Consider the following 11,697-nt stretch of genomic DNA (forward strand, 5'->3'; position numbering starts at 1 on the left):
TTAGAAAGAAAAGGTAGACTTCAGCACAGGGAGTAGGAAGTTTCGCAGTGGGGAGGTTTTATGGCCGTTTTCCTGCCCACCAGCAAGAGAGAGGGACAGGGGGAAAGAGGAAAGGGGGAGAACGTGGGGGGGTGCAGGGCCGGGGGGTGTCACAGTGCGTCGGGGCTGCGTGGGGTTTTCCCCTCTGCCTTCCCTCCGGGTGCCCTGAGCCGTAGCTGTGTGGCCGTTGAGTTAAATATTAAGAGGTCAAAGTAATAGGGAACCAGAAACCTAATTGCACGCTGCCCTCATGCTTCTCGACGAGAGCAAACACGGCCCCTTGTGTTACGGGAGGGTTGTGCTGCTGGAAGCCACGGCCGGGATCCAACCGGACGGGGAGCATCGGTGCTGGGGACACCGAGCGGGGGTGACAGCCAGCAGCCCCCGGATCCACGGTGGGACGGGGCTGGGGGGGCCACAGCCGAGCTCAGCCCGTGGGATCTGGGCACCTCTGGGTGCTCCCGTGTGTCCCGGAGCGATGGCAGCCCCCGCTTTTGGCCGGATCTGGGGGTGCAGATCTTTTTTGTTTGTTTGGTTTTGGTTTTTTCTTTTGGTTTTGGGTTTTATTTTTTGTTTTTTGTTTTTTTTTTCTTTTTTTCTTTTTTTTTTATTTTTTATTTTTATGTGGTTGGACTCGATGATCTCAGAGGTCCCTTCCAACCACTAAGATTCTGTGATTCTGTGCCTGTGCTTCCCCACGGCGGGGTCGGACAGCCCCACGGCCACCGGTGTCCCCTCTGGAAGGGGCTGCGTGTGCACGTGTGTACATGTGTGTGCACAAGCACATACGTGTGTGCATACATAGGTGCATGTCAGCGATCACGAGTGCATCCCTGTACCTCTGTGTGCACTCACATGCGTGTGAGCACCCGTGTGCGCACGCCCACATGTGCCCAGGGAGAAGCCACTGAGCAGGAGCCAAAACTGCAGGAACCTCCACACTGTCTCCTTCTTTTCCCCCACAAGGAGCAAAGGGGGGGGTCCCACCGGTGCGGACACGCTGTCCTGGGACAGGGCTGGGGGACCTCTCCCTGCCCCCATGGTGGGCTCAGCTCCCAGCCCACGTCACGATTTTTCTCCCTGCTCCCGGCGGGGAAACTGAGGCAGGGGCCAACCAGGGTCACCCACCCACCCCTAACACCCAAACTGGTCGCTGTTCCCCACTTCCCTGGCTGGGGTGGGCCCTTCTCTCCCCACCAGCTGTGCGGGTGGTGGGTCTCCATGGCTTGTTCCTGGATGGGTTCCCCCACCCCACGGCCTCCCACTGAGCTCAGCCCAGTGCTCACATGAAGTTGTGGGGCCACCATACTTCTCGGGCACCCTCCCACCTCCCCCTGAGCTCAGCCCAGTGCTCACATGAAGTTATGGAGCCACCATACTCCTCGGGTACCCTCCCACCTCCCCATCTTGCCCTCCATCTCCTGCCTAAAAACCAGCTGGAGCCATGCTGCGTTGGGAACAGCTTTATCCAGACAACCCCACATCATCCGTGGGGCAGGCAGGGCATGGCCTCTCTGGTCACATCCCACCCCACCCCATGGCTGCCCAGGATCCAGGGCTCGTCCCCATCACGAGGCCGCTCGCCAAGCGTCCCGCAGCTTGGCCTTCACCTGGAACTTCTGCACCTGCAGCACGACGCCAAACTTGCCCTCCAGCGAGGGCAGGGGCTGGTCCTGGGGACACTCGAGCGTGAACCTCTGCAGCACCCAGGCCAGGAAGAGGAAGAGCTCCATCTTGGCCAGGACTTCGCCCAGGCAGACGCGGATGCCGGCCCCGAAGGGCAGGTAGCTGGGTGAGGGCGAGTGGATGTGTTGGCCCCGCTCATCCAGGAACCGGCCTGCAAGGGGAAGGGGCATCATTGGCATCAATGGGGATCAGTCCCTTCTGCCCAACATGGGTGTCCCTCCCCTGAGCTACCAGAGCAAAGTGGGTGCGAATGCCCCAAGCCTGGGGGGGAACGGGATCCAACCTCCCACCATGAAGCCTCCCCTGGGCTCAGCCTCTCCTGCTGCACCCACCCTGCTGTCCCTACGCCCCCGGAAGGACGGGGAGCACCCAACCCACCGGGGTTGAACTCCTCGGGCCTGTCCCACTCCTTCTCGTCGTGGTGCACGGACCAGAGGTTGATGACCACCCTGGCGCCCTTGGGGATGGAGTACTCCCCGATGCTGCAAGGCAAACGCGGAGTGAGATGGTCGCTCCTGCCCATAGTCTCTGCCCGTGTCCCAGATGTCCCCCAGGGGGTCTCACCTGGTGTCGGCAAGGGACACGTGTGGGATGAGCAGGGGGGACACGGGCCGGATGCGCAGCACTTCGCTGATGGTGGCCTCCAGGTAGGGCAGCAGCGGGCGGTCGCTGAGCTGGGGGTGACGCGCCAGGCCAATTTTCTGGTCCATCTCCTCCTGGATCTTCCTCTGGACCTGGGAGGGGAGCGAGGGCTGGGGCATGAGCCTGGGGAGGGGGCTGACCTGCACGTGGGGGCTCTCCGTGGCAGTGAGTTACACCCAGAATCACCAGCACGTCCTGGCAGGTCATGCAGGGCAGGAGATGCCCACAGCCTGATGCTGCTTACTCCCAAAGCCTGGTACCTCTCTTGGCACTTGAGGGCTGACCTGCTGGAGAAGAGCTCTGAGGAAAAAGACCTGGGAGTCCTGGTGGACAACAGGATGACCATGAGCCAACAATGTGCCCTTGTGGCCAAGAAGGCCAAGAGCATCCTGGGGGGCATCAGGAAGAGTGTGACCAGCAGGTCAAGGGAGGTCATCCTGCCCCTCTGCTCTGTCCTGGGGAGGCCCCATCTGGAGCACTGGGACCAGTTCTGGGCTCCCCAGTTCAGGAAGGACAGAAAACTGCTGGAGAGGGGACAGCAGAGGGCTACAGAGATGATGAGGGGCCTGGAACATCTCTCTGATGAGGAAAGGCTGAGGGACTTGGGTCTCTTGCAGAAGACTGAGGGGGGATCTGATCAACACCTATAAATACTTCAAGGGTGGGTGTCAGGAGGATGGGGCCAGTCTTTTTTCACTGGTCCCCAGGGACAGGACAAAAGGGAACAGGCACAAACTTGAACAAAAGAAGTTCCATCTAAACATGAGGAGGAACTTCTTTCCTGTGAGGGTGGCAGAGCCCTGGAAGAGGCTGCCCAGGGGGGTGGTGGAGTCTCCTTCTCTGGAGACATTCAGACCCCACCTGGACACGTTCCTGTGCAACCTGCTCTGGGTGGCCCTGCTTTGGCAGGGGGTTGGCTAGATGATCTCCAGAGGTCCCTTCCAACCCCATATCATTCTATGATTCCCCAAAGCCACACACAATGTCCCTGGTGTCAGAGGGAGCTCAGGGCCCCCCACCACGGGGTGCAGACCCTACCTCAGGATAGTGGAGCAGGTAGACCACAGCCCATTTGAGCACAGTTGTGGTGGTCTCCACACCAGCTCCGAAGATGTCCCCCACCGTCATGAGGAGGTGGTCGTCAGTCAGCTCCAGTCCCGGTGCCGGGGGGCTGCTGTTCTCGGCATTGAACCTCACTTTCAGGAGAGCATCCATGAGGTCCCTCACGGTGTCCCCGCAGAAGGCTTCCTGCCAGGGGACACACATGAGCCAGGCTGTCCTGGGCGCAGTCCCCTCCACCCCAGCTCTGGCAACCCACAGCTCCAGAGCATCTCCTCGTCCTGACCCCATTGGCACCTTGTGTTCAGTGAACTTCTGCTGGAGCAGCTGGTCCCGGACCTTGAGGCATCTCTTCAGGAGGGCCAGGTCCTTGTTGGGGAAGATCTGGGGAAGAAAAGCCTCATTACAGCAAGGGGTTCCAGCTCAGCCCAGGCTCTGCAGGCCTCTGGGCATTCGTTCTGTGCCCACCAGGGCACTGGATCTTGTGGGACACCGGGGAAGGGACCCTGCTAACCACAGGGGCTCAGGTAGCCCCCTCCTGCAGGACACATCCCAGCTCCTTCCTCTCATCTGGGATGAGAGGAACAGACGTTCCCTGTGTCCCCACTCACCTGGAGCCATGGGAAGATGTCCACCAAGCTCTCCTTGGCCACGGTGTCCACAATACCCTGGCTGTACTCCAGCATGGCCTCGAACTCGGGGTCCCCACGCCGGTACGAGGAGTTGAAGCAGAGGGAGCAGACCACGTTGGTGACAGCCCGTGTGAGCTCGGGGGCCATGTCCAGGGCCATGTCCTGCGCAGCGCTGAGCGTCTCACACAGGGACGCAGCCTCCCGGCAGACTGGGGCAGAGGAGAGAGGCAGGGAGGGGGTGAGCATAGAATGATATGGGGTTGGAAGGGACCTCTGGAGATCATCTAGTCCAAGCCCCTGCCAAAGCAGGGCCACCCAGAGCAGGTTGCACAGGAACGTGTCCAGGTGGGTTTTGAATGTCCCCAGAGAAGGAGACTCCACCACCTCTCTGGGCAGCCTCTGCCAGGGCTCTGCCACCCTCACAGCAAAGAACTTCCTCCTCATGTTTAGATGGAACTTCTCATAATCAAGTTTGTGCCCATTTCCTCTTGTCCTGTCCCTGGGCACCACTGAGAAAAACTGGCCCCATCCTCCTGACACCCACCCTTGAAGTATTTATAGGTGTTGATCAGATCCCCCCTCAGCCTTCTCTTCTCCAGACTCAAAAGCCCCAAGTCCCTCAGCCTTTCCTCATCAGAGAGATGCTCCAGGCCCCTCATCATCTCTGTAGCCTTCTGCTGTCCCCTCTCCAGCAGTTCCCTGTCCTTCTGGAACTGGGGAGCCCTGAACTGGTCCCAGTGCTCCAGATGGGGCCTCCCCAGGGCAGAGCAGAGGGGCAGGATGACCTCCCTTGACCTGCTGGTCACACTCTTCCTGATGCCCCCCAGGATGCCCTTGGCCTTCTTGGCCACAAGGGCACATTGTCGGCTCATGGGCATCCTGTTGTCCACCAGAACTCCCAGGTCTTTTTCCTCAGAGCTGCTCTCCAGCAGGTCAGCCCCAACCTGTCCTGGTGCAGGGGGTTATTTCTCCCCAGGTGCAGTGATGGTGAAGCTGAGGGGGTGGAGGGGGCAGCCGGGGGCTGGAAGGAGGGGTCCCTCACTCATTCAGGGTGTGCAGCCTGCAGAGAGCACCCCCCAGCCAGGGCTGGGCCCCGAGGGGCTGGGACAGACAGAAGGGACATGGAAGGAAGTCTCCATGCACAGCTTGATGCTCCTTCCAGGTGGAGCAGGGACCCCGGGGGGGGCAGGAGCTGGCTTTGTGCCTCAGTTTCCCCAGATGTAAGTGAGGGGAGCCAAAGATCAGGGCAGAAATGGTACAGGGAGAGGAGTCAGTGAAGTTCTGGGGATGGAAGGAGAGGGACCAAGCCCCCACTGGGCAAACTGGGGGGATGCTGGGGGAGGGAGTGGGTTGAACCAATGTCCATCCCTTGGTTCCCAGGGGATCGGGGCATGGAGAAAGGAAAAGTCCAGCCCGGACCAGGTGCAGGAGGGAGCCAGAGCCGGGAGGGAGCCGCGGGGGGACACTTACTGATCCTCTCGAGGGCGAGCGAGCCCTCCCCGAACATGGAGAGAGCGGCGTGCACCAACTTGCGCTGGAACTTCCAGAGGGGCCCGTAGCTGGCGAAGGCGATGTCCTTGCCCCCCCGGGACAGCAGGTCCGTGGTCACCTGTGGGACAGGTAGCCCCTGGGTCACCCTGCTGCCGGGTGTCCCCAAGGTGGCTGTGTGTCGGAGAGGGGCAATGCTGGGGGGTGGATGATCATCTCATCATCTCATCATCTCATCTCATCTATTCTCATCTCAATCTCATCTCATCATCTCATCCCAGGGGTGGCCCAGGGGGGCTGGTGGTCAGTGCTGGGGGGGCAAAACCTGGGCCATGAGCTTTGCTTTCCCTGCCCCAAGGAGCAACGGAGAGGTGTGGGGACAGACTCCGGGGTTAGGGGTGGAGCTGGAGAAGGTGCCCTGGAGAAGAACAGGCACCCTCGGGATGGAGGATGCCCAGGATTCACCCTGGGGAAGGGGGCAGAGAGGGGCTGTCCCTGCCATTGCCTTGCTGCAGGTGGGATGTGGGGGCAGAGGAGATGGACCCTGCTGGGTACCGGTGCCTTTCCTGGAGCATCCCCCGCCCTGGATTCACCCCACGCCGCAGCGGGAGGGGAGGTCCCCCCTGAAACCTACTCACGGTGCGGGGCCGTCCGGCGAAAGCCTTCCCCTTCTTCAGCAGCACCTCCCTGGCGTGCCGGTAGCTGTTGACCACCACCACGTAGTGGGAGCCCATCCAGAGGGCGTAGAGGCTGCCATAGCGGCTCTGCAGGCTCCAGAGCCGCAGGTGGAGCTGGGGGTGCCCGACCAACTGCAGGAGGCTCCCCACCAAGGGCAGAGCTGGCAGGCTCCGCGGGCGCCCCGTCCCCGAGGTGGTGGCTCGCCGGTGTGCCAGCCCCCAGGCGCAGAGCAGGGCCAGGGCCAGCAGCAGGGTGGCCAGCAGCAGCATGGTGGGGGCCGGCTGCGGGGCTTGGCAGCGCCGAAGGGGGGTTTATACCGGCTGTGGGGGCCGTCGCCTTGACCCCGAGCTCCTTATCGAGCAAGATGGGAAGGAGGGGGGAACCGGGCGCTGGGCCAGCTCTGCAGCTGGGCACCTGGCCGGGGGGCGAGGGCAATGGGGCCACGGCCACAGCTGGTGGCCATGGGGGAGCTGCTTCCAGCGGGCTGTGGGCCAGGGGATGCCCAGGGCCAGATCCGGCCTCAGGGCTCTGTTCCTAGGAGTGTGGGGGCAGCTTGAGCTCTGAGGGGGGTTTCCCCTGGATGTCGTGAGTGCACTGGGGTCTGTCCCCAGCCTGGGAGCCCTTCCACATGCCCGGGAGGGGATGGGCAGCACAGAGGTGGGGGCACTGGGCAGCACTGTGGGGGTGGTGTGAAGCCCCGTTCATCAATTAGAAGTGCTGGGCAAGCTGGTCGGCACTGGGAATGCTGAGGAGCCCTTGTCAGCCCTGGTCAACAGCCCCAGTCAGTGCTGGGCAGTCCTGATCGGTGCTGGTGGGCACTGGGAAGCCCCTAAGAAGCCCTGATCAGCGCTGGTGGGCACTGGGAAGCCCATAGGAAACTCTGATAAACACTGGTGGCACTGGGCAGCCCATAAGAAGCACTGGTCAGCACTGGTGGGCACTGGGCAGCTCCTAAGAAGCTCTGATCAGCACTGGTGGGCACTGGGCAGCTCCTAAGAAGCTCTGATCAGCACTGGTGGGCACTGGGCAGCTCCTAAGAAGCTCTGATCAGCACTGGTGGGCACTGGGCAGCTCCTAAGAAGCTCTGATCAGCACTGGTGGGCACTGGGCAGCTCCTAAGAAGCTCTGATCAGCACTGGTGGGCACTGGGCAGCTCCTAAGAAGCTCTGATCAGCACTGGTGGGCACTGGGCAGCTCCTAAGAAGCTCTGATCAGCACTGGTGGGCACTGGGCAGCTCCTAAGAAGCTCTGATCAGCACTGGTGGGCACTGGGCAGCTCCTAAGAAGCTCTGATCAGCACTGGTGGGCACTGGGCAGCTCCTAAGAAGCTCTGATCAGCACTGGTGGGCACTGGGCAGCTCCTAAGAAGCTCTGATCAGCACTGGTGGGCACTGGGCAGCCCATAAGAAGCACTGGTCAGCACTGGGCAAGCACTGGTCAGTGCTGGGCACCCTCGGGGTGTCCGTGCCCGGGGTGATGTCCCGAGTCTGAGATGTCCTGGGGAAGACCATGGAGGGACAAGAGCCCCGCCGCGGGCCCCGCGCTTTCCCCAGTGTTATGTCCCCCGGCGCTCGCCGTAGCGGCGCCCGCAGGGGCGAGGCGGGGAGGGGGGGGAATGGGGGAGCCAAGATGGCGGCGGGGGGCGCGGCGGACGCCCAGGCGCGCTTCGGCCACTCGGTGAAGGGGCTCCTGACCGAGAAGGTGACGAGCTGCGGCACCGACGTGATCGCCCTCACCAAGCAGGTGCTGAAGGGCTCCCGCAGCGCCGAGGTGAGCGCCGGGGGGCAGGCCTGGGGCCTGGCCCGGCTGCGGGGCGGCGAGCGGCGGGGCGGCGCGGGGCATGCTGGGAGCTGTAGTCGGGGAAGGGGGGACGGGGGCCATCCATGGGACTGGGCAGAGGACGGGGACATGGCTGGGATTGGGCAGGGGACGGGGACGGGGGCATGGCTGGGCCGGCGAGGAACCATCGAAGGGCTTTTGGGCCGCGGGTGGCTCTGGCAGCGCCGGGGAGGTGGTGGGAGGCGGGAGGCTGCCTTCTCCTCATGGCCTCTCTATAGGGTGAGGGGTTGCAGCGGTGTCCCAAGGGTGTCCCTACGTCTGAGGGGTGGGCACGGCACCGCCAGCCTCCCCACAAGTGTCACCCGGGGTCCCCTGGCGTGGTGATCTGCTGAGTGGCTGTCACCAGCGTCTTGGGGAAGCCCTGAGCTGCTGTCTCTGTGGTCCTGCCTCTCACTCTGGTCGGCCCCTTTGCCTTTCAGCTCCTGGGCCAGGCTGCCAGAAACATGGTGATGCAAGAAGATGCCATCCTGCACTCGGAAGACGTAAGCTGTCCCTGCCTGCTAGAGCAAGAGTGTTTCTGGTGGACAGGAGGAGAGGGGGGGTTATAAAAACAGATATTTTGGAAGCGTACTGCAGCCCTGAAATGAAATACATTAATTCAGGCAGGAGGGCTGGTGGCCAGAGTAATTTAGAGCTTCTCCAAACCCTCGTGTGCTGCTGGCCTCCTGCAGTACAAAGCAACCCTAAAGCTGTGCCATCTGTACCAGAAAGCTCAAGGGACTGTAGATTGAAGCAAAGCACTGAATGTCTGTGCCCGTCACTGGGAGAGAAGGGGGGAGTCTGCTGCTGCCGACAGATAGCGGTGGGGGTGTCTCAGAGGCAGCACAGTGATGGCCGGGCTGGAGGAGCTCCCCGGGGCATTGGGACAGCTTCCCCTGTGATTCTGCAGAACTGCTCCCATCAGACATTCATTTTTTGTCTTGTTCTCCACAGAGTTTAAGGAAAATGGCCATAATAACCACTCATCTACAGTACCAGTAAGTAGGGGGCACCTCTGGGGAGCCGAGTAGATCCCTCGATCCCTTTCCTTTCTACTTTGCATGAAGCCCGTTCAGTCCGATCCTTCTTGCCCGGCTCCTCAAAGCTGAGCAGAGCCTGGAGCTGGGATCTTCCAGCCCTCTCCAGCTCTGCTGGAGTTCAGGCTGGTTTTGGGTGGGAGCTGAGGTTTATTGCCTCCTGTTTACCATGCACTGTGTCTCCTGTGAGAGCGTGTGACACACCTGGGGCTCAGGGAGAGAAGCCACTGCTGCTGCTGTCCTCTCAGGACTCATTCCAGAAACACACCAGGGTTTTAGCCTCCTGAGCCCTTGATCAAGTCCCTTTTCTTCAACATATCATGAATGCTGTTGCTGAGGTCTTGTTTTTCTAATGCTCTTTTTGTCTCCTTTTCTCATCTAGGCAAGAAGCAATTCAGAAGAAGTGAGTACTCAGCTGAAGGAATGCCAGGAGGAGCTGGGGGACATGTGTGGGAGGTGATGGAAAGGGAAAAGTGATGGAGTAGGGGGGAAAAACAGAGTGAAAAGTTTTTTGCAGCTGCCTTTGAAACAGATGCTGGCCCAGCGAGGTGGTTTTTTCAGTGTTGTGAAGAAATGGGAATTTGAGGGAAGGGATAGTTTATACCAAAACTTCCATTTGTTTGGTTAACGTGATAGAGCCTGTGAGGTTGGTTGTGACGGGAGAGGCGGGTGGTGGGGAGCAGAGCTGTCTCCTTATGGGTGCACAAGGTGAGGTTTGCCTCGTGGGGGACGTGGTGGTGGGTTGGGGAACCCCAGGGTTTCTCGTTGGTGTCATGTCAGCACTAGAGCTGTGCTGGTCCCTTGGGTGCAGATCTCACCATGAACCTCTGCTTGCTTGGTCCCCAGCGTCGAGCAGTCGTCAAACCTACAGGACCAGCTGAGTCACTTGCTGAAATGAGGCACAGCCGAGGGCGTGAGGACATCTCCACTGGCCCCGAGGACAGCGAAGCGTCCTGTCCCCTCCAGACGTCGGGGTTCAGACCTGTCTGTGTCTGGATGGTGCTGGATGTCAGCTGGGATGTCACGTGCAGTCTGTGTTTCTGGGCACCCAGGCCCCTCTCACGTGCCTCCATCCACGTCTTTGCTCGCCGAACTGAAGCAAACTGACCCGAAACTTTACTCCCCCCAACAATTCCTGTGTCTGCTTACTCCCCGCGTAGCGTGAGGTGCTCAGCCCACTCCAGCACCCCTGGGCAAGAAATGCATAAAATCAAACAGTGGGTTTTAAAGAGGTGCCTGCAGTGTGACACTGTCTGTATTTAGACACAGAGGTGGCACGGAGTGCAGTTTATTTAGGGCATGTTAATCAGTGGGAGCTGTAAGTGCCCGGGTGGGCGAGAGAAGTGCTTCAGTGTAGACTGAGGTGCCAGTCCCAGGCCAGAATTCCTCAAAGTGGGAGTCTGGGCACTCACCTCTGTCACTGGTCCAGCTGGAGATGGTTTGGCCAGCGTCCTGCTCGGAGGTTATCTCGTTTTCCCCTCTGCCGGAGTTTGGAACGTCATCCCCTTGCCAACCCATCTGCGCTGCCTTCGGCCTTCAACTGCATTCCTCTTCCCGGGCTGCTGCTCCAGCTCTTGATGAAGCAGCCTTGGCTGTGGTATCTGGTTGGGAAGGTGTCCAACGGCCCGGCCAGGAAGCAGGCGGGAGAGCATCATGGTGTGCTCCGTCCTGCGCTGCTCGGTGTCGCGACCGGGCTCCTCTTCACATCTCAGAGAGCCACATCAGGCCCCAGCTATAAATACTGTGTCTTGTTTTTGGTTAAGTCACTTATCTGGAGCACTTGGAGCACACGGGGAGCACTTGTTTGCCCGAGTGTGCTTTTCATCAGCTGATAGGAGAAGGCAGGCTGAGAGTGGGCATCAGCCTGCCACGTTCCTGTTGGGAGCACTGCTGGGGTTTGGCTCCTGTGCTGCAGAGCCTGCTGCTGGGCTGGATTTCACCATCCCCACCAGTGCCGCTGCCTGTTTGGGCTTCACCTGGTGGCACCACAGCTCCAGCGTGCCATGGAGGTGCCACTGTTAGCTTCCATGGGAGGTGGTTTTGCCTTGGGAAGGGCCCTGATCCCCAGCTTTTGCAGATGCGCTTTGGGAATGAGGGTTTTCCCTGAGCTGCTGGAGAAGCTGTGACTCGCTGGGAATAAAAACTGCCCTGAGCATCACCAAAATATGGTGGAGTCTGTGCATGATGCCATCGCTGGCGGTCCCTGTGCAGGGGGGAGGCTGTTTGGGGTGGTGTGTCTCTGGCACCCTTAGCAGTCACAGTGTGTCCTTGCTGCAGGTGGCTTGTCCTCTCCAACGTCCTGTGCTCTGCTGGGGCTGGAGCAGCCCTGCGGCATTCAGCTCGGGTCTGCCTGCCTTGGGGGTGCAGATCTTGGAGGGGGGGTCAGAGCAGCAGGGGTGGGGTTTTGGGGGTGTGGGTGCAGGTATGGACCCACGTACGGTGGTGTCACCCCCATGGGAGTGGGGCCAGGGGGGGTACCGGGGTGGAGGGGGATATTGGGGTGAAGGGGGGCACCAGGGCTGAGCGGGTTGCTGGGGCAGAGGGGGATATCAGGGCAGAGCAGGATACCGGGGCCAGGCGGGGTGCTGGGGCCGTGAGGGATGTGGGGCTGGGCAGGG

The 11,697-nt window shown here is 60.8% G+C and overlaps 2 protein-coding genes across 2 annotated transcripts; one reads left to right on the forward strand and one right to left on the reverse strand.

The window, feature by feature from the left end:
• Positions 1-1,487: 1,487 nt before the first annotated feature.
• LOC106897604 (steroid 17-alpha-hydroxylase/17,20 lyase) lies at positions 1,488-6,493 on the reverse strand. The gene is made up of 8 exons (XM_014958368.1): positions 6,185-6,493; positions 5,529-5,667; positions 4,038-4,267; positions 3,724-3,810; positions 3,406-3,615; positions 2,290-2,459; positions 2,104-2,207; positions 1,488-1,876 (listed from the first exon to the last, which is right to left on the reverse strand). The coding sequence occupies exons 1-8, from the start codon at positions 6,491-6,493 to the stop codon at positions 1,608-1,610; spliced, it is 1,518 nt and encodes a 505-aa protein (XP_014813854.1). The 3' UTR covers positions 1,488-1,607.
• A 1,354-nt stretch (positions 6,494-7,847) lies between these two features.
• On the forward strand, positions 7,848-11,243 carry BORCS7 (BLOC-1 related complex subunit 7). The gene is made up of 5 exons (XM_014958036.1): positions 7,848-7,994; positions 8,483-8,545; positions 8,997-9,040; positions 9,462-9,482; positions 9,926-11,243. Exons 1-5 carry the CDS (start codon positions 7,854-7,856, stop codon positions 9,975-9,977), a joined length of 321 nt encoding a protein of 106 aa, XP_014813522.1. The 5' UTR covers positions 7,848-7,853; the 3' UTR covers positions 9,978-11,243.
• Positions 11,244-11,697: the final 454 nt, after the last annotated feature.

Source organism: Calidris pugnax, unplaced genomic scaffold, assembly GCF_001431845.1.
Source record: "Calidris pugnax isolate Ruff unplaced genomic scaffold, ASM143184v1 scaffold4, whole genome shotgun sequence".
Classification (NCBI taxonomy): Eukaryota; Metazoa; Chordata; class Aves; order Charadriiformes; family Scolopacidae; genus Calidris; species Calidris pugnax.